The sequence below is a fragment of the Thunnus thynnus genome, chromosome 3 (assembly GCF_963924715.1).
Source record: "Thunnus thynnus chromosome 3, fThuThy2.1, whole genome shotgun sequence".
Lineage (NCBI taxonomy): Eukaryota > Metazoa > Chordata > Actinopteri > Scombriformes > Scombridae > Thunnus > Thunnus thynnus.
The window spans coordinates 30,728,768-30,756,113 of record NC_089519.1 but is presented as its reverse complement, the minus strand read 5'-3'; the positions used below and the strand labels follow the sequence as shown (position 1 = coordinate 30,756,113).

Below are 27,346 nucleotides of genomic sequence, written 5' to 3'. Positions count from 1 at the left end.
GCAACATAAAATATCTTCCTGTGTCAAAACTGAACAGATGAAACATGGATGTACCCCCCAGGCTTGAGGACAACTACAGCTTATTCAAACACATTAAGTCCTTCGAGGGTATTTTGTGGATGTGTGTTTGTGTGTGATCATGCATAAAAACAGTGTACATGTCAATGTTACTTTTTAATATTTTTTTTCATTTTAATAGCTTACAATCGATTCAGTGACATTTTGTCAAGATAAACACTCTCCAGTCGTTTTGGGCTCTGTGAGATTTAGCTGGATCAAACAAGTTGCCATAAATTGCTGTTATAACACTGTACAACTTCAATGAAAAACAAAAACATTAACAAAACATAATGTATAAAGATACATTATACAGTAACTGCAAATTCACATAAGTAAAATCATGTGAACATTAGTCCTAAAAATGAATATATACACAACATGTCTCATGTGGCATCAGTATTATACAAAAAGAATCACTTATTCAGTACATGTGTCTAATTGCATCAGTGCATTTTTTTATCTGCCAGGTGCATCACAGCAGTTAATAGCAGGCTGGTTCACTCAGAGCCTACTCACTAGCCTCACCCTTCTTAAACTACACAACACAGGATTTAACTTGGCATGAAGGGGAAGTGTAGTAATAATGTTAGCATCAGCCAGTCCCCAGTCTCCTGTCTCTTGCTCTTCGTCCAGATAAAGAGGGCAGTGATAGACTGGTAACTGAGGGGCAGTCGATGGAGAAGCATCTGAGACTTGGACATTGCTGGCATCCCTTAAATATGAGCTATCTGTTTTCTTAACTTGAGCCTTGACACAAACAAGAGGGAATGAGCAAGGCTGAGGAGAGTGTGTGTCTTGTAGGGCTCCTATCTGTGTATCCCATGATGCCCCTCTCAGCTCCAGGCCACACAAATATAAAGCATCTGTGGGAAGTGAGGCTGGGTATGTACTATCACTCAGAACCTGGAGAGACAAGAAGACTATTAGTTATCATCCTGCAAGACCTGCAAATGGTTAAAGTCAAGGTCGGAAATTACTTTTTTTCACCCACTGGGTTCCAAAATTGAAAAGCTCTTTTAGTATTTCATTCTTTTTATACTTTACCTGAAAATGCAGAGTTATATCACTGACATATTTGCGATTTACTTGAGCAGCCTCTCTCATCAATGCCACCAGAATGCCTCTGGCATTTTTGAAAGCAGATAGTCGGTAGGCACCGGGTGGATCTGAAGTGCTGTAGTGCCAGAGATAAGCCCTGAGCAACTCTGCCCTCCTCTCCAAGTGAGACAAGTCAGTGAGCTTGAGGAGGGAAGCGAAGGTTGGCGTGCTGTTTTGAATGGGCTGTTGGAGCTGTGAGAGGAGTGAGGATACTGAATCAATGAGATCATCCCACTCAGCCTGGAGGAAGTCACATAGGGGACTGTGAGAAATGGCTCCTGCATTTGTATATCTGCTGTCATTCTTGTGTGTGAAGTAACTCTGCAGAGCCTGCAGTCGGTCTCTAGCGTGGCTGTAGGCTGGCAGTGTGACAGGCTGGTTCAATTCAGTGCTGAAACATCTTGTTGTTCCTAGAGTCTGGGAGGCCTGCAGTAGTATGCTCAGATTGTGGCTATTGATCTTTACTATCTCAGCTGCCACATTAGCACTGAAACCCAACACAAGGGTATCACTGATATTTGCTGAATCCCAAGGACCCTTCTCCAAAACCTGCAGCAGTCCTGACAAATCTGAGGACATGAAACATAGCTCTTATCAATACACTTACACAAAACATTTGGCAACCAAACACACACACACACACACACACTGGCTCTAATGCTTCTAAGTACTTGCTACTTGTTGTTTACAATGTTGATTTAGTAGATCAGCCTAATTTCAATGCTGCAATCATGGAACTTGCTCTACATCTGAAAACCTTCCATGCTCCATTTCCTCCACTTCACTGTCCCATCACTCTGCGTGTAATCTATATACTGTACTATGCAAAATACAGTATTATCAGGAAGTTGCTTGGTTACCAAAGTTCCCAGTGCTGCTGATAATATTTGAGAGGATGTGTGGTCCACTGTCCGAGAGAGGTGACACTGTATTGAAACAGGTCTTGGCAACACTCTCTACCACCTCCAAATCTGCAGAATCTAGCACATGGCCGCCATGCACCAGATTGACTATGATTAAAAAAAAAAGAAAGAAGATTAGACCATAACAGCAACTGAACTTATAGGACAGTTTTAGCTATTCATGCTGCCTCACCTGCTATATACTGCAAAGCCTTAGTCTTATTATGGCAGAGACTGGCAATGCAAATGTATGCGTCCACCAAAGCCTGGAGGTCTTCCTGGCTCCTTTAAAACAGGCAGAAATCCTTGATGTATATAATAATATCATCACTAATATGAAGATTATATCCACCATTTGAAAAACACACATCGGCTTTGAAACACTGGTTTGGTTGGTTTTCCTCTAAATTGAAGCAGAAGTTTTCAATTTGTTAAAATTAATTGAATGAATGAAGGAATCTGCTGTATATTATCTACAGTTTACAATATATGAGCCACTGTCCTCACCAGCAGTGGATTCTCCCCTGGCCCAGGTATTTATAGGTCTGTCTCTGCAGTAAGACAGTATGGAAGATGGCACAGTGGAGAAGGAGCTCCAAGTTGTCGGCTGTGACACTTGACAGTGATTGACGCTGTATGACAGGCACCACCTGTCGCAAAGAGCAACTCAACTCCTCCTTCACATCCCAGGCAGAGTCACAGACCAGAGGCAGGGCACACATTCGTACTGCCACTGTTTAATGATAAAAATGATAATCATCATTGTCATCATAATCATTATTGCAACATGAGTAACAAACGAGACAAAGGCTAATGTTTTTACTTAAGCACGTTTTTTAATTTGCCATGAATTAAATTACAGACGAACAATCATGAATGTTATTAAGAAAATATAATCACAAAGATCATGACATTGCTTTAATTGAGAAAAATTGATGTACACGTACTTTTATCCTCTGACTGCACACCAATATTGTGAGTGTATAGTGTTATGTTTGTAGAAAATCAGACTGGAAAATATTTCTAGCTTCATACTGAGTGGTTGTGGCAAAAAGGAAAGACTGGTTCATCTTTCCTGCAGCTATGATGACTAATCCTTGGAGACTTCGATAGAGCAGTGCAGACAAAAATTTTAAACTTACCAGGTATGGAGGAGGATGCATTTTCTTGAGTTATAAACCACAGCCGGAAGAATGGGTGTATCTGGCTTTTTATGTGTGGCTTCACTGTGTGGAGGTATGTAGGTTGGCAGAAAGGCAGATAGGTAGACAGAGATGGATGAATATGGTTAGTCAGTACTGTCATTGCATGCTCTCTTTTAGGCTTTTGAACAGGACTCATAAATTTTGTTCTTATCATAATATTTGTTAATGCTAATGAATGATACAAATCCAGCTTACACTGGTTCTTGATGGACCACCCACCTTTGAAAGAGGAGATCACCTGATTGAGGTGCATCAGTACTTTATCATCCCATTGGTCCAACAGGTGACAGTTATTAAAAACCAACCAGTGGCCATTATTAACTGCTTTGTCCAGAGTTGAGAGGATGAACTCTTTGTTACACAGACCTCCAAAAGAAATTACTTTCACCTGAACCTAAAACACACAGTATTCATTTAGAAAAACATCAAAGACTGCATAGATGTACAGTGTTTACAGCTATTAACTTGACACAAAATAAATCAAACAGTATATAATACCTCCTTTGTTTCTGCTACACAGCAGGCCAATTGTTTTATTAAGTGAAGAGGCTGAATGCTTGTCCAGTTATCTTTGCATGGACTAGGCAATGTAAGAATGATGGGTCCCTCATGTTTGACAAGAAATCTAGAGAGGGCCTCTGGGTTCCCAGTGTGAGGCGCCTCAGTTCCTGTGGTCTGTCCAGACAGGCAGAGGTGACAGGCAGCCATGGCCTCTGCGAGTTCCTCTAGGCAATGTGGGATCAGGGTCTTCCAGAGGAGAGCCCGCTGTAGCAAGGACAGATGGGAGTGAGAGCGACAAGGAACAGCCCCTACTACAGTGGAGGACGTAAAGTGCAGGTACTCCTGCCACTGAATGGGGGAAGTGGCAAGAGAGGCAGTCAACCCTCTGAAGGCTGGGATCCTGTCTAAACAGAGAAGTTCTGGGTAGATATGAGGGGATATCCAGCTGGGCAGTGAATTGCAGGACTGTGAGGCGGTGGCAGGAGAGGAGCAGGGTTTCACTTTAGTGACAGGACTTTGTATGTCTACAAGGCCCTTGAAGAAGGCTGCCTTCTCTGCCTCAGAGCAGAGATGGTTGTGCTGGAGCAGAGCCACAGACACCAGTAGCTTCAGAACAGCAACATGGCTCTTGAAGAGACAAGGTCTGTATTGGACCAACAGTTGGTCTACCATCCTGTTCATGATCTCTGGTATTATGCCTGCTGACACTTTCCCAATGGTGTAAGACACAAATGGCCTGCCCTTTATAATGAAGGCCTTGCGCAACAATGTGATGAAGCCAGATAAGGAAAAGTAGTAGGCAGGGGAAAGACGAGACACCTCCTGCAAAGCCTGGTAGAGGGTGGCAGCTAGCCTCATTAATTGTCGAGGAGCAGCAAACAGGGACTCATGGTACTTGAGCTCCTCACTTAGACCCTGGATCTCCGCCTGTAGTTTCTTCATTGCTTCTTGACAAACAGCCACACGAGGGAGAAAATCAGATTCCTGCAGCAGTGTGGTGTTACACTGCAGTATGTAGTCCATCAGAGCATCCTAAGACAAGATTGCATACAGTCAATTGGTGTACAGCAACTATAAACAAAAGCAGATAATTTAATTATTATTATTTATTCCTTATTATTATCTATCAAGTAGAATTTGGCATGAAAGCACTACATTCTGTTTTAGTTTGACTTAACAATAGAAATTAGCTTTTTCATCCATTGACCACAGACACAGCAGTAGTTTCATTAAGACACAGCATACATTATAAGATTCAAATCTGGAAAATATCGACCAAGAATCACTCAAGTCTGACAAATATCAGCTAGATCAAGAGGCAAACTGCGAAGAGCATTTAGATGATGACATGACTTGCCACCTCACAAAATTCAAGAATCCTGAGAAAAATATTTCAACAAGGTATTTTAGATATAATATGTAGGATTTTGCAAGGACATTGGCTCAAATTCACAAATTGATTTTGGTGCATAGTTAAGAAGAAAACTAACAATGACAGCTGCCATGGAAACAAAGACTAATCTAATCTAATGAAGGGTTGATGCTGATGTGTTAGAGGAAGCGAAAACTGTCACACACACTTTACAGCCAGCTTGTAATGATGTAAATTCCAAAATAATATGTATTGACCAAGACCAGGCCACAATGAGCAAAGCAAAAATTTCAGGCAACAATTATAAGGCAAATGGATTGTCACGGTCAGGCAGGAATGGTGCTATATGCCAATTTTGTTTTGTTCAAGAGAAAATATATCCCCCAATGTCCAACAGTAATTTGACTATGCTTCACTATATCATTTGAAACTAAGTGATCAACAGGAGCAGCATTTGCTTGATATGATTGTAAATACTGGTTTAAGTCACCTCTTCTGCAACCAGTTTCTTCTGCAGCAACTGCTTGTTATTCTGGAACCGCAGGTGTTGAATCAGCAGGTCTTTACACTCAGACTGCAGCAGCTGTGTCAGCATCAGCTCCTGGATCTCTTCTGAGCTCACAGAGAGGTCAACAACACATACCTGAGCCAAGATGGACGCAGGGATCACTGAGGAACAAGAGCAAGAGTAAATGGTTAGTCACTACTTTCCAATACAGAGCTCATTTCCAAAATGTTCAGTGTCCAGTTCATTTTTTCTGTTTTAATATATTCCATCTTAGGATAAAATTCCTTATAAGCAGAGTAATACAGCAATAACATATTTTTGCACTGTGTGCGGAAATATTCTCTGTGAATAGCCATAAGTGTTATCACTGAATTACACATTTAGCCAGTCACCAAGACAAATTCCTGCACATTTATGGTGCTGGGGTGATAAATTAATTTGAAAATCCTTCACTTCTTTTGCAAGTGAAATGCAAAAATGAGACAGCTTTAGCCAAGTCTATCCCTTTACAGTTGTATTGCCTCCTTCTTACCACTGCTAAGCAGTTGGACAGGTAGATAGGTGCTGAGGAAGAGGCAGAACTCAGGGTGGGTCAGCTGTACATGCTGTTTTAATCCTGGAAGGTGACATCCAGCAGGGCGTGCCAGTCTGGCCATAAATTGTGGACTGGGGACAGCACGCTCCACATGAGTAACCAGGACTCTTAAACCTGCAAAAAGAAAGGTTTAGAATGAATATAAGGCTGAAAAAAGGCACTTTTAACTTTGAAATGATACCATATTTGGCACCAAATTAAATACTACATCATGCAAAAACAAATAAAAGCAAATATCAAAAGTTTTTTTTTATATGTGTAACCTCCACTAACTCACCTTTCTCAGCAGCCTGGTCCAGTTTGTCCAGCATCTTTGGATCATCAGCACAAACCACCATCCCACACTCTAACTCCTTCTCAAGCATGGCCTTCTCTCCTGTAGAACAGACACTTATTGTACTGGTTTTAAAATTTATAATTCTGATCTTATCTTATATGGAGTCTGTAGACTACAATAACTGGTGGCCTTAAACTATCAACATAGACTTTGTGGAGATTTTGTCTATACATAAAGAGGATAGGAAAAACTGATTTTCTGTATACAGTTGCTTGTAATGTTGGTTAATCAGGCAGGTAATACAATCATAGTAAATTGAATACCTTTGGGTGTTACAGCTATGGGCAAAAAATAAATTGATGGCAAGTTGTAATGGTGATTAGTTGCTAATTTGATGAATAAAGAAAAGGTTAAATTATTTGTAGTAGTACATGACTGGACTGAACTGCTTTTACAAATCTCAGATCTCAGAGGGGATGGATGACACAGGATCGAACAAATGGCCAAATCCCAGCACAGACATTTGTAAATCTAAGGACATACCTGTGATGAGGCAGTTTTGGGAGCTTATCTCCAGGTGATGCTGGGTGTCTGCCAGTAGAGGCCAGCGCTGAACCCAGGTATTCCTGCAGCCCCACAGCAGCAGCTTCACTACCAATCTAGCAGATGCAGCATCCTGGAGCTGCCACTTGTTCATACCTAATGCCTGACCCAGAGGCAGCTGTAGCCTCTTAGACACAGGGATAGGAAAACCGAGTGTGAGGTAAGGAGGTGCTGTGTCAGGGTATGTAAACAGGGAGGCTCTAGGGTCCTTGGGGTTTATGTTGATGCTTCCTGTCTGACATAGCTCCCTCCACTTGCTCAGCAGTTCTGTGCGTACATCAGGTGCAAAGGGGCCTAAATATGAAATGATTGCAGCCAGGATAAGGGCATCTCCTGGTAAGGTTTGGTTATTCAACTCCGCCTCCTGAGGGGAAAATTGAGAAAAACATATTAATTTCAATAGAAATGATAATAAATTAAGTGGCATGTTTAATGACATGTACTGTATATTTGCAAATTCTGTTACCTGAGCAGCAGCCCTCCAATCTCTGACATGTATCTCTAACTGCCCTACAGCTGTAGCAGCTTCTCTTTCCATGCTCTCAGCTCTGTGCAGCTGTAGCAGTTGCTCCTTCAGGGCCTCCTGTACAAACTGCAGCTGAAACTTTAAATCGTCTAGGAAATAATATGCATCCTCCTTCTGCTGCTTGGCCAGGTACAGTTGATTTTGTGCCTCTCCAGCCAGCACCTCCAACTGCTGCTTGACCACCAGGTGGTACTGCATACAGCAGCACTCATACACAGCCTGGACCCATTGGCACAGGGACTCGCAGGCCTTGCTCACCTCTCGCACAGACTCTGGTACAAACAGGGGGCTTTTAACTATCTGGCCAAGCTGCTGCAGCTGTTCATTTGTCAGTCTGTAGCGGTCAAAAAATTCCAACTCCTGAGAAAGGGAGATGTTAATCAAACTGAGTAATCCCAAAACAGCCAATACATTTCTAAGGATTCAAAACTACAATGGCAAGGTAACTGACACATTTCTACACAAATTGGAATGATAACTCAACTTAGAACCTTGTTAATTTGCATGTAATAGTACTGTATTATGTCAAGCAAGTAAGTGGCACCAAATAGTTTGTTTGTTTGTATAAATGTTTTTCCCACATACCTGGAAAAAGTTGGATTGTCCAAGAAGCTGTTTAGCACTTTCCCAGCCCGGTGGACGATTAAACAACAAACAAATAGCATCCATGATTTTTACCACTCCATCTGGTGGATCTCTGTAGTGGCGTACCTCCTCCAGGTCAGATGGATTCAAACACTTAAGAATCTTGAGGCCTGACTGGAATACAGATCTAATCTGGGAAACAAAATTTAAAATGTCAAGGTCATTTTCTGTGAAACTTCTATGAGATGTTCTGAATTGTTCTAAGGATTTGACAACACAATATCAGAACACATTACTATGATTTTATCTGTAAATAATACAAAAATTTGCAATCTGCTCACCTGCTCCTGAGCGTGATTGATCTGCTCTTCAAAGTGATACAGCTTGTTCTCCGCTTCTACACATTTCTGCTGGGTTTCCTCAAGCAGGCTCCTCTGATCATCTATAGCTCTTAGGAGCTCTTTCTCAAGCTGCAGGACAGAGAGAAAGGGGTCAGAGTGGTAATACAGATATCTAAAATATGTAGTTTTCACAAAAAAATACTGTGCTACAGCATAAATAATACAGACAAAACTCTAAGAATTTTTTTAATATTCAGATTGCAATTATTAATTATGGGATGGTTCAGGGTCACATAATCACTTTTTCAAAAAATGAGATGCAAAAACTAAATGTTGCTATTGAAGAGTTTCTCAATTAATTAAATAATAAGATGCCCTTGAATGCAGTACATTTCTACAATATATTTGTTTCAAATGTTTAAATCATGACTGCGGTGGAAAAGAACCTCCTGTGGTATGGACACTGTGGCAGTCAATACTGCTGCAACCATATACAGACTATTGATTCTGCTTAAACTGCATATACACTACCTGCTGTGTCTCAGTGACTTTCTCTTGCAGTCTTATTAAGTCCTGTTTGTACTTCACAGCTGTGCTGCTCACGACATCCAAATGAGACAGAGCAGCAGTAACTCTGAAAAAAAAATAGTTATTGTAGACCTGCAAATTTAAGTATGATTAATTAAGTAGAAGAATATTTAAAGGATGTCAAGAAATATAATTTAGACCTGTACAGTCTCCTGAAATCATATAAACAGCCTTGCAACAAATGCTTCCTTTGCGAAGGTTACTATGTTTAATTTTTGTTGTGACTGTTTCAGATATTGATCAGGGTGTAGTTTGTGGTACAGCTGTGTTTGATTGCATGATAATTTACAGTGCACCAAATATTTTGTTTCTTTTAGATATGATAGAGGGTCACAATATCAGATAAAGTTGGCAAAGTATCATCACAAATATATTTGCATTTGTACATCATCAGTCAGCACATTAAATACTAGAGACACAGGGACAGGGGAAAATGATTCTTCAAGTGAAAGACCAACTACCTGTTGGCTTGGCCCTGCCATTGCTTGCGCAGGTGGTTGCAGAGGTAACCAAAGTGGGCAATGAACTCCGTATACGTCTGGGGGCTGAAAGGCTGAGTTCTTAGAAGGACAGAAGCATACTGACATGCAGATTGATGGATTCCTGCCATAGCCACAGACAGACTGGCCTCTGAGCCTTCTCTCTTCACTGAGTTAAAAGAAAAAGAAGGGTGTATCTTGGTACCGTCTGGAATAATACTACCAGTAGAAACTGGTAAAAATGAAATGGATATGAATCACTTTGGTGGTCTGACTTACTTTTTGGGTCACTCATTTTCAGGCATTGAGAAGCAACTTCCACCAAAGACTGATTGGACCAAGGCTGGTACACCTCCACACAGCAGCTGAGGCTCAGGGCCTTGGCCATTTGTACCTGGATCGCAATAGGGTAAAATGTTCTCCATAAACCTCCACTATTTAAAATCAAATAATAATTTCTAACATAATTTCCAATTTTAAGTTAATTGTGCAACATACACTTAGCATACAGAGCTATTGCCATTCAAAATATCACATCACAGTAGAGACCAGGACTGTGTGAAGACTGTGTACACTTATAGGCTACAGCTGCAGTGTGAACCTCACTGACTTTGCTGTGATGTGACAGTTGGTGTACAAAGGTTCCTGCCCCCATTCAACTTAAAAAGACCAGTTTGATAGATATTGCATCAATCAACCTTGTTGTCTTAAATGGTTGTGCCTGTACTGATTTCTCCACCTTACTGCTTGCTGGCTTAGTTTTAAAATTCATTTTTCATGACATGATCACATTTTGCTTGCAAATGTTTGTTGAATATGAGGTGTAGCTACACTTTTTTGGATGAATGTGGTCTGAAAAGTACTCTTTGTTTTGTTATGCAATACAGATACAAAGTGTCAACGACGAGTGTAGTCATTAAAAAAATACTTATTTACATTCCATCCAGGGGATCTATTGTTGGCAGGTATTTCACTGCTGTCTGAAATGGTGAAGGGCATCAACAGGAACACATGTACATTTCTGTGGATTCGGCTCAAGTACCTTCGTTAAAAAGAAAAGAACAAAAAAGGTTTACAAAGTACACACATTTTCTTTTCCGAATACTTAACTGCAAGCAGTTTACTTGTCTACAGTACCACTAACATATAATTGAATGTATTAATGGATGCATACATCAGAAGTACATTAGCACCACATTACACTTTTGGATGTTAGGATGTCAGTAAATTCCAAATGAACACTGAATACATTGCATGTATTTCTAGGCCTAATCCTTCAGTGATACAATGTAACAGGAGGGTTGAATACTAACAACTACTAGTTGTCTCTATGTTAGTCCTAAATAATGTAGCAAACTAGTATGAGGGCTATTAGATCAATTAGGTCTTCTTACTTCTCAAAATTCCAACTGTCCCTAAGATATCTTCTGGAGTTTTTCACAGCAGTCACTCTGGAAACAAGGTTCCTCAGGTCCTCCTCTGTGTGGAGCCCGGGGTAGGTACTGTGGGCCATAGCCACCAGAAGTTCTTCTCTGACAGATGGGCTAATTCCCTCATGGACAAGTATGATGACATTAATGCCATCCATTCTAGTTTGACTCCCAGCCTGTTTTAGGATTTTATGCAACTTACTCTCATTACCAGGATGTATCTCCATCAACTGGTAACCTGTAACATAGGCGGCTAAACGCACAGAGGTTTTGCGGCCTGTGCCTCTGTCTGAGCCAAACAGCACACCATGACCTCCTGGAATGAGCAAAGCCCTGAGGATATGTAACAGCTGACACACCCTCTGTCTGTGTACCATGTATTTGGATGTGATGTTGTGGGCATTATCAACTTCCTGTCCTTTGTCTTCCTCTTTTCTGTCCACGAGTGCAGATACCTGCTGCACTAGTACATCAAGGTCTCCCTCCTGGTAAGAAGAACTACATTTGAAATTGTGTTGCTGAGTCATTGAATTCAAGGCCTCAGAGAGCTCAGGACAATATACAAGTTTAGCCATTACATTCTCCATATGCTGAAGAACCTGGGGTTGCAGAGGGTGGGGTTTTAGGCTTGCATCTTCTAAATGATTGTTTTCAGACGGAAAGGATGGATCAGTCAATGTATAGTCTTTCTTCGGGTCTAATTGGCCAGCTGGTTTTGGTTCTTGTACCAGATTTAGTGTATCTGGACTCTGACCTATTGGCTTACAGGTGCCTGCTGTGTCAATGGGTAGTGTGTGAACAGCGAGGCTTGTGACAGCAGGTGGGCAATCTAAACTGTCAGAGTTGAGTTCATTGACCAATCTAATTCCATAGTGTGTTGTTGCTGCCTTGGCTATGAGTGACTGAAGAGTTTTGCTTTCATCCTCTGAGCATAACCTATCACTGAAAGTACGCATGCACTCATGCATCCAGAGATGTGCTATGTCAAGCACTGTTGTTGCAGGCCCTGTCAGGACTGGAAGAAAACTTGGTGTTGCATACTTCTTTTTCTGCATTGTCGCTGTATTTGGGATGTTAGGCTGCCACAGGCACATCCCCCGAAACACCTTTTGCAGGTCATGATGGGAGAACATAAAATAGGGCCTCTGCACATTGGGCTGGAATTTTTCACCAACTGCATGATACAGATTTTTTGTTGCAGTGATGATACAACATGCCATATCCGCAACACTCTGGATAAATGGCATGTTTTGGAGCCAAAGTTTTAGCTGAGGAGAATGGATAGACAATATACTGTCTATGGTTAAGCTAGGAAGCACAAAGATGGAGAACAGGCGTGAGAGCCGGGAAGATATCAAGTGACTGTGGTGGTTGCCCAATTCAAAGACACAACAGGTAGCCATGTAGCTGATGGTTCCAGGACTCAATAACTTGAAGTGGTTGGTATCAAATGTAAGAATCCCTCCTTTTGAAATACTTTGTCGTAGCATCTCTAGGGCCTTTGACATCTTCCCAAACACATCTATCAAAAGGAAAGATATACTAAATTGATACAGTTTAACACATTGTACATTTAGATTTAAATTTCAACACATTTACTCCCCCTAAGGTACTTTTTCCTACTCACCACATGGGGCTTCATGCAAATCATCCACAAAAAGAAGCAGGCATGACTGTTTGGTCATGGAACCCATGGTATCTTTGCAGGTCCTCTGGCAGCTGATGCCATTCAGTATTGAGCGCAGGTCTCTGGAGCTCAGGAGTGGATTGGCTGGTAGGCTAATGTGTGGCTTGTCAAAACTCAAAAAAGAGTTACACAGAGTGGTTTTTCCTGAACAGGGCTCTCCTGCAACCAACACTGGCTGATTTGCCTCCAACATGAGGTTCAGGAGATATGTATATTTCCTGTACTATGTAAATACATTAAGACTCTTATTAGTTCAGATATTAAAATGTACATGAACACTAAATTTATGTATTTTGTTCAGGACAAACCTTGGGAGTGATGGAATTTGTCAACAGTGATTCCCTGGGGCATATCTTACTGTCGATGCCAAAAAAGTGTTCAAACACAGTCTCTTCATCTGGAACCACAAGTTTGTACCGGCTATTAAACAGAAGCTGGCGGGCTACAGTGTCAAACTGTGGCCAGTGGCTGAAATAAAAACATAAAATATACAGTATGAGAAAAACTATGACTTGTATTCATTTTGGAGGCATTTTGGTAAAAAAGTTACAAGACATTTCGATGGCAATAATACACGACTAAAACATTTGCCTGGTGTGTGCGTACAGTATGAGACAGGTGACAACATAAAAGGTAATTTAGGATTGTCATACCGAGGATGCAGATGTCCACCAAACCCCCAAATATAGGCCACCAGAAAAAGCCCTTCTTTCATTTCGGCATCTGACGTGTCAGTTCTATGTAGAGGTATATCTGCTGGTATAATCAGTGATAAACATAGCAGTTGTTTGAAAAGTTATATCCCTAACTTAACTACTACTTATGTTAAATTTTTAAGAACATGAGTCATGGTCATACCTCTTTTGTCTATTTGTGGTGCTGCTTCAGATTCCTCTACTTCCTTCCCAAAATGTTGTAGGAGGGCACGAAGGATCCGACTGAATGACATGATTTCTTTCATGCCATATATTGAGCTTTTACAAGATTCTCCTTCACTATGAATTGCATTTTGCTTAAGCAAACTCAGAGTGCTGGAGAAAAGATCTTCACCCAGACGATTCCACATTTTCAAGGTCCCTTGATCCAGTGTGTGTTCACAATGGAGAGCATCCATTTCACTCTTCCACACAGCCTTCCACAGATCAGTCCCTGTGAAATAAACAAGGCTGCAACGGGTCACTACAGAGGGACTTGCATCACTTAGGTCAGTGATTTCCATAAGTAGCTTAAGGTGTGATTGGGATGGCACAAGCGTTTCACCTGATGACAGGTACAGATATGGGTCCTCGAGATTACACAGTGTGGTTAAGTAATCTAACCAGCCAGGTTGCCCCACAGGCTCTCCATCCATTACAAGCCATTTCATTATTGTGGTCTGATCACTTTTCTTCTTATTCTTGCACATTTCAGAACTTGTGCGTTCACGTCGTTCTGAATCTCTCAACACCTTTGCAACAGCTCCATCTTGCCATCCTCTTTTTTCACAGAAGTAACCAAATACCTCTTCGTGAGACATGGCATTAGGAAATAAGACCACAGTGTCAATGTAGCTCCAGGTTAAAGCAGAGATCTGTGACTCTGCTTGTGGGGTACCTTCTTCAATCATATTGTCATTTTCAAACACATTTTCCACTGCCTTGGCAGCCAGACTACTGAGTGCCCCAGCTAGAGCACTAAAACAGGTTGTTTTTCCACTACCTGTGTGCCCTACAAGCATAACAGCCTGAGAGAATGTCATGGTATGGTAAAGTGTAAGAGCACTGCAAATCATTTCTGTGTCAGAATGAAACAATTTCCTCTCTAATTCTTCTGTAACTGCCTCTTTAAGTTGCTTCTTTTCTTCTTCATCAATATATTGTTGAAAAAGAGGAAACTGGCATGCTATGGGGAATGTGTCCTTGAAAATGATGTAGAACTGTGAGGCTTTCTTGGGCTCATGAATAACAGGTAATAACACAGAAAGAATTGCTTTGACAATAGCTGTCTCCTCCATTAATCCCCGTATAATTGAGAAATGAGAGCTGCACGACATTGAAGGCTTTTCAGCTTCTTCTCTATCATTCTCAATAAGTCTGGCAGTCACAGTTTGTGGAGGTGTAAGATCAGTTTGTTCTGCAGCCAATCGTTTAGCCTTATCTGAAATTTCTCGTTGCCTTACACCTTGTTGTAAGTGTATTTCAGAGGCAGAGATGATCTTTTGCAAGACCACAAGATAACCGCTCTGGTCTTGAGTGATGACATCAGGCAGATAGAGCGAATCCTTGGCCAGGCTGATGAGGGACACCAGACGTCGACTTAAAGACATGGCCTCTGAGAAACCAATGGAGGCCAGCATTACTTCTGCAATGATCCTGTAATCTGGATGGGTTAATGCAACAGGTCTGGTTGCAAATCGGAGACTTTGTGGAACTTCAGATGTGTATCCCTTTGATGAAATGAGAACACATCCATAGCTTAGGCTAGCAGAAAGGCTTTTCCCTGCAAGTACCATATGGCATTCTGGATCCACAATGTTTTTGCAACCTGTGACCCCATCAGTAGTCCCATCCTTTAGCTCCTCATTCACACTTTGATTCTTCTTTTTCATTAACTCAGAGAAGGATTGGTGAATGTCTTCTAGATACTGTCCCAGTGATGACTGGATCCCTTGTGTTAGTAAGTCCACAGAGTCCAGCACAAGCCATGCTCCAGTCTGGAGAGCACCAAACAACATCTGCTGAACAACATTGGGTCTCATGCTTGGACAGCACTGTATAATGACAACCTGTCGCCCCAGCATTTTCCCTAACTGGACCACAGTCTTTTTTTTTCCAGACATGCAAGGTCCACTCATAAACCCACACCTGTAGCTTGTCAGTGCAAGGAGAATCCCCATTATCCCCCGATCTGTGGAGGGAGTGTGCACCATCAACCAATCTTCTGGACCAAAATACTCATAACCATACTGGAGTCGATGGCACAAAACATCCACATAACATGTTGAATCATCATTGCCTTTTACACTCTGATCATCTGAGGTTATACAATACTTCATTAAACTCAGCCATTCAAAAGACGATTCCAGCTCACATTTCACCTCCATGAGTTGAGATAGCTGCTGTGCATGATTCATTGTAAGTTGCACTAAAGCACGCAGGCACATCATCATGTACTTAGAAACCAGTGATTCACTTGTAGACCCTGTGATTCTATCCCTTATGGACTGGCCAAGGGTTTTCAGTTTTGCACAGTTGTATGCCTTTATGTTGCTCAACTTCATCGAGCTTGATTCTTGGAAAGCTTGTAGAACAACTCTGTACCATACTGCCTCCTCAGCCACCAGCAGACACTGAAGGGGATATTCAGACAGCATATCCAGCACAGGTTGTGCATTTTTCCTCCTATCAGCAATATGGAGCAAGATGTCTCCAACTTTCGTATCACATGACAAGTCTTGATTGGATGGTTTAAGTTGGCTTTGTACATCAGCACATTGTTTCAGGAGCTGTTCCATGGTAAACTTGAATTGTTTCTCAAAGGCACAAAGCCAAACCAAGGGATTGCAATTTGGTTCCAAAGGAGAAATAAAAGTAATGTGCTCCTGTAGGCTGCCAAAAACCCCAAGCACCTTCATATGTCTGTGGCTAACAGATGTAGCCCCACAACCTTTTAGATCTCTTGTATTAGACGGCATTTCATAGTCCACCTCGAGCCAACGTACCCCTTTAAAGAATTTGCGTACAAAGGGTAGCAGTGTGGAGGGTGTTGGGTGAAAGCAGAGTAGTTCTATTACTTCCCTGTCACTCAAGAACCAGACTCTTGGAAACACTTCACAGAGGGCATCCCGGAGATCCACCATCTGGTTGTATATAGCTTCCATTGTAGAAAGACCATTAATGAGGATCTGGCAAAGACTATTACCATGGAATTTATCATTTGTCATCTTGGAATGCACAAGGTTCAACACACGAAGGTCAGTTGATATAGTATGCATAATGTTCTTAAATGTTTCATCAACTGGTTGGAAACGCTCCAGCTATGGAATAAGAAGAAAAATAAGCATTAATTTGACATGTAAAAATAAAGCAAAGCACTGACATTCATCAGTTTCAAAGCATTGTAAAAATGATGTTGGTTTGACTTTTGATGACACAGGGACATACCAGGTCCACTCTCTGAACACTAAAGGATGTTTCATGAAACACCTTGGTCAGGAAGGCCCATATTTGCTGGTATCTTTCAAATAAATCAAGCAGCTTCCCTATAAATATTGAAAGGGAAAGCAAAAATCAATAAACTGTATTCTCACAAGTATGTTCTGTTTCTGCACTTGGAGGAAAATACTGAAAATCTTTACCGAGTTCTTGTAGTGACTGAATCCAATCTTCCACCTGCAACCTGAATTCAGTGCTGTGTGAGGACTTCAAAATGATGGACAAAGACATCAAATCATTTTCGGTCTGAGCAAAGTGGATTTTCGTATCTAAAAAAAAGCATATTAGCAGATCACAGAATATCATTTCTACATATTTCCTTCTGTTGATGGGGCCAAATAAGTAATTCAATAAGCATGCAGTAAAAAGTAAGACTCAACACCAACTACAACAATGACTACATCTGTATTATTAATTTACTAGCTTGTTATTCAGTCAGTTGTTATTCAGTCTCACCAATGACGATGAATCTAACATCATTACAGGACTTTTGACTGGCAGTTTGGGAATTTGAAATGGTGCCAGCTGTGGGCCTCTCTGTTAATCCATGTTGTTGCTCACAATACTGCCGAACAGGAACTCTGAATTTATCCAGCTGGAAGAGTCTGGCTTTCCATTCCTGTTGAAGCCTTTGGAAGGCCTGCTCCATGTCACACTCTGCTTGTGCATCCCTGCATATCTGACAAAGTAAAAGTTACTGTAAGCTAAATCAGTTGAGTGTCACATTTCAGTGATATATGAGGATAATTTGGTGTTGGTTGAGCCTATCGGTTTTCACCTGAAATTTTTCAACAAATTATTTCTGCCCTTATGTTTCCTGATTTTAGTACCACTGCCACAGCATGCTCAATATGTAACATCTCTTTGGCTCCCACCTTATTAATTAGTTCCTGGTGAACTTCAAGCTGTTGAGACATCAGTTCAGCAACAGTCACCTTCTTCTCTGGGACATATAGTAGGCCCATGCCTGTCAGATGGAATGTATTTTGATCATATTAGATATGCTGTGGTTCACAGAACATGCATGTGTTACACTATGGGCTGAGTATCTGACCTTGGAAAATAGCTTTCCAGTGTTTATGTTTGAGTGTCGGGCTCTGCAGCTTGGCCATGACTGCAAGCTGATGACTTAAGCTCTCTAGGATTCCCAAAGTCTCCTGCAGCACTGCATCATGTGTAGGTATGGTGCTTGTTAGAGATATAGCTTGCTCCTGCCACTTGGCAATTTTCTCTTGAGCTTGTGACACCACAACCTGACAGAAAAATATTTCAGAAGATTAATATTAGCAGTAAGGTCAGAAAGATCAAAAGATAGAGAAAGAGAGCTGTTTTTTCAGGTGAAATACTGAGTTGTTGTCTTGGCTTAGCTGCAATTTGATAGCAGCCTCTATATATATTATATGACATGACAGGGGATCAAAACACATGGGTTAATTATCTCTTGGTTCAGATCACATGGACAACGATGACAGCTCAGTGTTTTTCTATCTTTAAAAAACAGTTTATTTAATTTTAGACCTTGTACTATGCTATAGGGTGTGTTTGCTAACACTTCAGATGCTAACATTAGGCTTTTTTTTCCAAGAGAGAAGAAATTTTAGAAGGGTATCAATTAAGACCAAAGCAAATTCAGGTTCAAGTATATTTTAACCAAATTATATAAATTGTGATTGCTATAACTACATATTGGGACTATAAAGAGTATTTGTTTAAAATGTACACATCATTTTATACAAATTATTAACTGTTTGTAAAATATCATCATGTCAATAAGCAGACAGAGGTTCATTTGGCATCTTACCTCAGTGAACAGCAACTTTCTCCACTCTTTTATCCATGTTCTGTATAGAGCTGTCAGCTCCCACAGCTCCTTACGGGCCTTGATTTTGTGAACATCTGTTGTTAGAATGGTCAAATCCATTGGATTTTCTAATGGAAAATCATGGGAAACATAATGGTCTAATTAGAAGATGAGAGAGTGGAAGAATCTTTTGTAAGTTAATGGCATGACAATAGTATTTTCCATGGATATTCCAGGATCAAAACCACTGTTAATGTTCCATTTGTTCTCCTTTTTCAGTATGTAGTTTGAATGTGGCAAATCTGCTGCTGCAACTGTCACACAAGACAATACATTTGCCTTAGTGTGGGTCATGCATACTGTAATTTAATAAAAAAGTGTTTTGCTGTGGTGGTCATGTTCAATATTAATTTTTCCATGCCTGTAACTGCTATTTTCAAATTCCCAGGTCTACCGCAATGATACAAACTCTCAATATAAGGAAAATAAACAAATGACTTATGATTTATTCATTCATTTATATAATTCAGAACATCTCACCTTGTAGATTTTCACTGTTCCTACTAAGCTGTTCCAGCTTTGTTTTGAGAGTATGCACATGAGCACACATGTAGTTCAGTTTGGAGACCATCTCATCAGCATTTTTGGATGGATCAAGGAATTGTCCAAAGGTAGCATTAGAGACCATATTTTTAAGGTCACAGACCAAAAATGAGAACATTGTGTCCAATGCGCTAGCCATCGAAGGAAGATGATGGCACACAATACTATCTGCTTGTTTCAAGAGAGGAAAAAGGCAATCCCACAAGCCCAGCATCTAAATATAGAACACAAACAGAAGCACACACACTGCAGTGTCAAAGAAGTCATAACTCAGATGTGATCTAACTGCTGTAATCTTCTGAAGTTATGCAATAAATTGAGTTGTACAACTTTAATGTGATAATTCATTCAATCATTTTCACTTTTATGTCAGCAGACCTTTTCTTTTAAAGTCCTCTCCTGTTCAGTCATTGTCCTATAGTTCAAGCAGATGTCCCGGAGGGAGTGAATGTACTCCAAACGTCTCTGCATGTCAGACAACTTTTTCACAGACTCCCTGAACTGCAGAGAGAAGAAACATTTAGGTTTGTTTAATAATTTTTGACATTATATTCAACATGTAATTAATTACATTTAATTCATTTTCAAAAATATATCTCCAATTTTGTTAATTTTAGATTTGTTTTAAAATAAAAGTGCACTCACTCATCCTAATTCCACAATTACATACTGGAATATATTCATAAATTATAGTATTGCAAATGTTAATATACCATCTATCACCTGATTATTCTTGGATTATAAAATATAAATCCAGAGCACGTTCGCTCTGGAAAGGCAGGTGATAAATAATTCAATTAAAGTGAATATGCGACCAAAAGAGGAGTTGCTGGGAATCTGAATCTTCCATTTGCCATCCTTGTTAAATAAAAAAAGGTATTGTCTTTTTATAGGATCTTTTATTACCCTTATGGCTGTTTTATCCGTCCTAACCATAACCAGTAATCTACAGTATTTCTCTTCTTTACATTTTGTCTTTTTCTTCTTTAATACTTTATTTTTTATGCAGGTAAATAAAGTTTAAAGACTTTCTATACCATAATAGCGTATTTTGAGAAGTCATGTAAGTCTCTGGGTTCTGTCTTGAGTTCAGCAGTAGCCCTCTCCAAGTCTGATACGAGGCTCTCTGAGTGCAGTCTGATCTGCTCAGCTAGCTGCTCTTGAACTTCTTCTTCAATAAAACTCAGATGTTGCCCTGGAGAAACAAATGGAAAAAGCATAGAAGATCAGAAAGTAAGTCTTTCTATTTTAACAAACCACAAAAATTAACTGGCTGTTTCTTATGGGAATGTCCCATTTCATTACTCCTTCCTGGTTTGGGGCAATGATTATTTAACTTCAAGGAATCAAGGAATTGAGTTTTTTATACACAATGGGGAGAATATTAAGTAAGTCATGGAGTGCAGACATACCCAGATTTTCTTTTATTTGGGTGCAGAGGATGATGAATAGCTGGTTGGAGGTAGAGACTGATGAGGGAAGTGTGTGGATTCTTTCAGACCAGTGGCGCACCTTCTTAATATGCTCCTCATACAGTAAAGCAGACTTTACGGACTCCAGAGAGGCTGGATTCCACTGACTAATGAACAAATGGATGTCTACCAACCATCTGTACCTCTCACACAGCTGCTGGATTTCTGATTGAGCTTCCTGTTCAGTGACAATAACAAAAAACTGTGACAATAACTAGAAATACATGCAGATACTGAAAATATTTTACATGTGTATTGATTATGATCGACTTTTTCTAGAAATGAAAGTCACAGTCTTGCCTGCATGATGTTGATCTGCTCTTTCTCAGTTTGTTTTGAAACATCATTGCTGCTGATCTGCCACACCAGCTGTCCTTTTGAGAGAGGATAGTAGCTGCCATGCATCTGGTTGCCCTGCACCATTATCAAGGTCTGTTCTGGCAGAACCAGCGAGTGAAGTGACTTGTCTCTGAACAATCGCCAGCAGCAAAACTTTCTGTGACAAGCCATCCCATCATTGTCCTTATTTTCCCCTGGGGGTTAAAACACATGGAAATCATAATCTACATTTTAACTAAGTAAATAAATTAGCACTGTGCATTCTAACATGCAAAATTGTATCTGTATCTTTACCTTTAATCTTTAATTTTGATAAAACAATATTATATCTTTAAAACTGCAAGCATTAACGACAACTTAAATGCAAAAGGCTGTACCTGTAAAAGCAGGATATTCAAGACAACTGAAGTCAGAAATTGAGTCCTGAGCAAAACCAGAGCTGAAGAATCTGTTGCTGACCTCCAGGAATAATCCACAAGTGTCACACATCTACCAGAGCATAAAACTGTTATGAGGCTGGTTATAAACTCATGATCAAGACACTCGCAATATATACCAAATTTAAAATAAGTATGACCATAGCTTCTGTGACTTTTGAGATACTAAAACCTACCATCTTTCACAATTAAACATATTTTAGTAATCTAGCCACCAATCCTTTTCAAACATTCACAAATATGAGACACACTTTCTAGTAACAGTAATACCATCCAGTGCCAACAACTGAAAAATATACTGTATAGTAGATGTCAATGCCACAAAGGGTTAAGTTACTCTAACATTTAGCCAGCAAACAAAATGAAATTCATCTGTATTTACAACTGTGGAAATGTATAAATCACCTGAATTACAGAGTCGCCAACAGTCAGCAGCGCTTCACTCACTGCCTCTTGGAACTGATGTATTGGTGGGTTTACAGTCAGCTGACCACTGGCACTGACACACAGTTCGGTTTGGAAGAGACAGCCCTGCTGAGATTTCTCCCTCTGACAAGTACAAAAAACAACATTTATTTGATTAAATGGTCATTAACTGCTTTGTTATTTTTTTTTTTATCTGATGCTTCCATTATATTATGTAGCAGTGGTGCATCATAGTAATTCTAGATTTGGCTCCATATCTTTCCTGGTAATAGCTATAGAGCAGGCTGCAGCAGTGTTCAATCGGTTTCCATGACTTAATCTTAACTTAAAAACCTATGTGTTAAAGACAGAAATTACAATGCTATTATTTTTTTGCCATTTTTTCTAGCAGGAAGGTTTGTTTTTGTAGGGATACACTGCTACATGAATGGAGTTCACAAATGATCTCTTGTCACCTTCAAAACATTGTTGAGGAAAGAGGTTACATGTTGTCTGATGATCGTGATGAGACTCTGCACAGTCATTTGATTAATGAGAGCAGCAAAGTTGCCCAGTTTGTCCAAGTTGCTTTCAGCCTGGGACAACTCTTTCTTCAGTTCCTGCTGGTGAGCCAGATGGAGGTGAATGGGCTCGAAGCGTTTATTTGGCTTTTTAGCATATTCCATGTGCAGCTGGAGCTCCTGGTAGGCCTTATAGCTGTTCTCTTTCACCTGGGGATAAAAGAGCATTACTACAGTAGTTACATTTGAATAGCTTATCTTCTAAAAATGATGCCACCCAGAACACTGACCACATACCCATGAAATGGACAGGCTTCTTTCTCAGCTGAAACTATAAAAGTTCTTTCTCATGCTCCCAAATGTTACTCATGAAAAAGAAATGCCATGCTCTCGAATACTCAATAATTAATGCTATTCTATATAGATTACACAGGTTTTAGTTTTAGCTAGTTTTGCATTATGTCAGAAATACAAAAATGAAGTACCGCATTTAGGATGACAGTGCGATACTGTGATAACTTCCCCAATATCTGCAGACACTCTTGATTATTAGTGATCAGAACATTCTTGAATTCCAGCAATGTGTAGGTTCGTGACTCATCCTGAGGCAGCCAGCGTGTCCTTTTCAGTTCTTCAATTGCTCTGTAAGAGATATGTTATTATTAGTGGGAAATCTGAACATTTAATGTTAACCCTGTTTGTCTTACACCTTACTGTACATGAAAGCTAAAGGTCAGAGTTTAAATTAGCTTAATAATAGCATATTAAGTATTATAACAAAAGCAACAATTCTGCTAATACTGAATCAAAAGCATCATTTGCCAGCTGACATTAATCCCATTATTGTATAATTCAAGACTGGAATATTTGATGCGACTCACCTGGAGAAAAGAAAAAGGGCATTTCTGAACTGAGGTACAGATATGAGCAGCATACCCTGCAGTTTGTCACACTTGCGCTGAAAAAAGATCTTGCGCACATTTCTACGCCACCTGGCACAAAAAACACCAAGCAGGTAAAGCCTGAAAAAAACATCACTTACAAGACAGAAAGCACAGCTTACATGTACTTTTACTCAATTTTATACATTGTATGTATTCTATGTTTTCACTTTGTTTTTATTTTATTTTATTTTGTATTCTATTTTCACTTTATCTTATATCAAAATGTTTTATTTCTTTGTACATTTACATGTTTTTATGTTCATTTTATGCCTTTTATGACTTTCTTGATGTGAAGCACTTGATGCATGTAATTTCTTCTGTATTTTATTTTGTATGAAAGGTGCTATACCAATAAAGGTATTATTATTATCATTATCATTATTACTATTACCAGGTAAAAGCTTTCCGCATTCTGAAGTCCCTGAAAAATGTGATTTCCTGCAAAGCTGTCCACAACACAGACTCTCTGTACCACTCTGCCAGACTGACAAGTCCACCATAACCCCTCTCTGTCACATGTAGGACAGTATGAGAGGAGAAGACATAGTGCTCAGAACCAGCTTCACTGGAATGGACCACTCGCAGGTCGTAGGGCCTAAAAGAAGAGAAGACATGTGTGCCTTTATACATTTCATTCATATTTAAACAGTGTGCATTGCAGTAGAATAACTTTCAAGTGTACCTGTAAGAGTCACTCTCCACTTCTTTCAGGTGATAAAGCTCCAGTTCTCCCAGGTCTCCTTTCCTAACAAATAGTTGAACTACCTCTGTGCCAGTGAGAGGAATGTTATTTGGTTTGGTCGCCTTTTTATTCTTACTTGTTGTTACTTTCATTGATTCATCTTTCTCTGTGAAACTGAAACAATAAAAGTGAGTGTAAACAACAGAGGAAGGTATGCTGTAGGACATTAATCTGTCAGCTACTTTTTCTGTCACTTTGTAGAGACCTATGCCTATTACATACAGGATATCATAATTATTACAAATTTACTCAGGCTCATTTTTCCTGATGTAGTATGATAACAGCATTGTATTTGTTTATGTCATAAACTAGTACAATATTTCTCATAAGCTTAAATTAGAAATGACACTCATACCCAAAACTTTTAAAATTGGATCAGATTGAATCAGTGCGTGAGTCACATTCTAAATCAGATCTCTGTAATTATTTAATTTACCTCTTTGCTGGTGACTCATCAGCAGTTCTGACAGGGATGTCAGTGGCTAATGCTGAGGCCATTAGTCGAGGTCCTTCTGTCCATTTTGTGTCACCGATGGCCTTCCCTGGTCCTACTTGGGCTATAAGACGAGGAAGTTCCACCACTGATAAAGGTCTGTCAGAGGGGACACTTTGATGGATGGAGGTACGACTGAATAGAGACCTGCCCAGTGAAGCTGCTGAGAAGCATGGTGGCTCTGGGTGTATAGGAGGTAAAGTCACTTGATACCCAGAAGAAATACTGACAGTTGGAGAGTGGGCCTTTTTCTTGACCTTGGTATTTGGCCTGGAACTGTCTTTTCCACATGTCTTAGATGTTCCACCATGGGATCTTTTCTCTGAAGTGGCAGCGAACATGCTGCTGATCTCTCTATGAATATCATCAGCAGGTTTAGGTACCACAAACTTTATCTTTCCAATCTACATAAAGACCTTTTCTGGAATTTCTGGAAGGTAAAAAAAAAAATACATTAATGAATAGTGTGAGTCACCATGCACTATCATATTATGCTTTACCTATCCTGCATTAACTGGCTACATACCAAAAACAGAATACAATATTCTAGACTGGGGTGTCAGACACATTTATTACTGTTGCAAGAGCTCTACTCTTACTGACTGTAAGCAATAAATTCAGTTTTAGACAGGTGAGGAGTGTACTTAGGCAATAAATAATTGTTTTCCTAATCTACTGTCTGGATTTGCACTAAAAATTATAATACCATATAAGTCACTTCATTATAGTGTCACATATCACATAATAATAATAACAATATATCGAAATGGTGACATATTTTAGGATTTGTAGTGTCAGCATTTCGGTTTATAACTGGTATGTAACTTCCTTTTTTCCAGATACTCCGTCCCTTGCTAGAATTGGGAAAAGCTGCATTTTTCTACTGAAATTTAGCAAGTCATAATGAAATAAAGTGCAAAAATAAAATCTTGTCAATACCTCCTCTATGTGTTAAACTAACGTTAGTTACTTTCAATTGCAGAAACAGCTTAATTAGCACAGTCTAATGGGTCAAAAGCACTGATTTACTTGTTTAACCGATAGTTTTTTTTATCCTATATGAATTCTAAACTTAACATGATGTTTTAAATTAAACATATAACTTTTTGTGGGTTTCGTTGTTCTCCATTTCAGTAGTGTATAACGTTAAAAAGTTGTACTGTTTACTAACCTTTGCTGGTTAGTAACAGCTAACCTAGTTAACTAAGTAGTAAACCAAAGACGTTAGACTTCCCCCACCTGCTCTTAATACGGCTGAAGTTCAGATACCAAGACAACTAGGAAGCAAAAGGTGTGTTTCAGAAGTTAAATAACTTATTCAAAACAACTAACTAGCTACACAACTACGAAATAACAGAACAAACTTCGGTGACTTTCTTACCTGGCTGAGCAGAAGTTGTCAGTGCAACCACGGCGACGGCTCGTTGCCTCGGTAACGCACAGAAACTTCAGTTGGGCAGTTGGGCTGGTCTCTTTGCTGGTGAAGGTCAAGTATGCAGAGTTTACTCTGCTCCTAACCTTTAACCTTACAGCTTTTTTAAAAATCTAATGTAGTTTGTCGCGACTACAGCGCAAAACCGAAAACTCTGACATGTTATGTGCTTGTAACAAAAGTATTTCCCCTGCTGTCTGTGTACAATTTGTATCCTTTACTACAAATAAAGTTTCTTTTACTAGCTCAGTTGCTCTGAACAAGAACACATGGGCTGTAGATGTTGTTATTGACCATAAAATGTGGCTAGTCTACTCACAAAGACAGAGTTTATAAAATATTAGACACCTCCCTTCTAATATTTACTGAAACAATACATTTCTCTTTTGGCTGAAGGTTTAAAAATCCCTCTTCGTTGCCCCATCCACAGTTTTTCCTCATGCTTTGTTGGATTATTTCAAGAGGATTAAAAGATTCAGTCTTCCTTGCATTTAATACACATGAGTAATGTGTTGAATTTACCATTTTGTAGAGGTGAAAAGTATAGCCATAGGCTATTGAGTGTGAGCAGTTTCAGCAGCAGAAATAATTTGTAGTTTTTAGCTTTAGGTGGTTTTATGGTTTAGATGAACACATAATCCTGGCATCAGAGTTGATGCAATACTATCTGACTGAACATGACAACTGATCAGCCTGATAGACCTTTTTCACAGCATACATTTTAATTATCGCCACAGGAAAAGCACACCTAATTAATATCATTAATGGTGGTGGCTCCCATGTAGGTAAATTAGATAGTAAGACATGCCCAAGAGCTATAATACCACAGGAACAGCTAAACCAAAATGAAATGCAGCCATAATTCATGTTATTATTAAACCTGTGGTTTTCCTGCTATGAAGACAAGGTGTCAAAAGTCACAACAGTGACGTGAACTCTTCTATGACTTATAAAGAGTTTAAAATTTGAATTTGACCTCTTAAACACAATGTACAGTATACACCTACTCATCAGGAAGTCCAGTATGACCATATCTATTAAGTCTACCAGTCTTGTGCCTTTGTTGTATGGTGGCGTCTTTTTTATTGTCGAACAGTAGTCTGGTTCTGTCTCCCATCTGCAATAGACAGACATCATTCTTGTTAGGCAAGGAGCACATGAAAAGAAAAGACATCCTTTGGCATGATCACCCAAAAAGCATCTGTGG

General features: G+C 39.7%; 2 protein-coding genes across 4 annotated transcripts in view; both read right to left on the bottom strand.

Annotated features, from left to right (window-relative positions):
* LOC137180118 (extracellular serine/threonine protein kinase FAM20C-like) overlaps positions 1-27,346 on the bottom strand; it is a 34,648-nt gene that overhangs the window by 1,680 nt on the left and 5,622 nt on the right. The window contains exon 7 of the mRNA XM_067585356.1: positions 27,147-27,256. Coding sequence (XP_067441457.1) covers positions 27,147-27,256 — 110 coding nt within the window. The remainder of the gene's footprint in view (positions 1-27,146; positions 27,257-27,346) is intronic.
* On the bottom strand, positions 160-26,303 carry LOC137180117 (dynein heavy chain domain-containing protein 1). Of its 3 annotated transcripts, none has more exons than XM_067585353.1 (44): positions 26,089-26,303; positions 24,651-25,137; positions 24,155-24,328; positions 23,864-24,067; positions 23,410-23,520; positions 23,014-23,170; positions 22,484-22,738; positions 22,008-22,151; positions 21,543-21,654; positions 21,127-21,359; positions 20,767-21,004; positions 20,392-20,549; positions 19,733-19,855; positions 19,292-19,568; positions 18,752-18,879; positions 18,005-18,203; positions 17,826-17,917; positions 17,407-17,629; positions 17,094-17,219; positions 16,900-16,997; positions 13,616-16,772; positions 13,411-13,513; positions 13,066-13,225; positions 12,698-12,980; positions 11,035-12,592; positions 10,577-10,682; positions 9,920-10,034; positions 9,623-9,809; positions 9,105-9,207; positions 8,574-8,702; positions 8,233-8,424; positions 7,588-8,007; positions 7,062-7,485; positions 6,519-6,617; positions 6,179-6,355; positions 5,629-5,807; positions 3,764-4,798; positions 3,485-3,659; positions 3,203-3,286; positions 2,568-2,793; positions 2,254-2,345; positions 2,019-2,168; positions 1,105-1,727; positions 160-963 (listed from the first exon to the last, which is right to left on the bottom strand). In XM_067585353.1, exons 2-44 carry the CDS (start codon positions 25,046-25,048, stop codon positions 562-564), a joined length of 13,629 nt encoding a protein of 4,542 aa, XP_067441454.1. In that variant the 5' UTR covers positions 25,049-25,137; positions 26,089-26,303; the 3' UTR covers positions 160-561. The 3 variants fall into 3 exon arrangements, with proteins under 3 accessions (XP_067441454.1, XP_067441456.1, XP_067441455.1); XM_067585355.1 differs by having other exon boundaries at positions 13,411-13,510; XM_067585354.1 differs by lacking the exon at positions 26,089-26,303 and adding an exon at positions 25,947-26,072.

Excerpts from the sequence above, each read along its gene's own strand:
- LOC137180117 (XM_067585353.1), bottom strand. The coding sequence starts at position 25,048 with ATGTTCGCTGCCACTTCAGAGAAAAGATCCCATGGTGGAACATCTAAG. Across the intron at positions 8,425-8,573 it reads TCAATCACGCTCAGGAGCAG|ATTAGATCTGTATTCCAGTC; the intron begins GTGAGCAGATTG and ends TTTGTTTCCCAG. Across the intron at positions 2,169-2,253 it reads GGCTTTGCAGTATATAGCAG|TCAATCTGGTGCATGGCGGC; the intron begins GTGAGGCAGCAT and ends TTTTAATCATAG.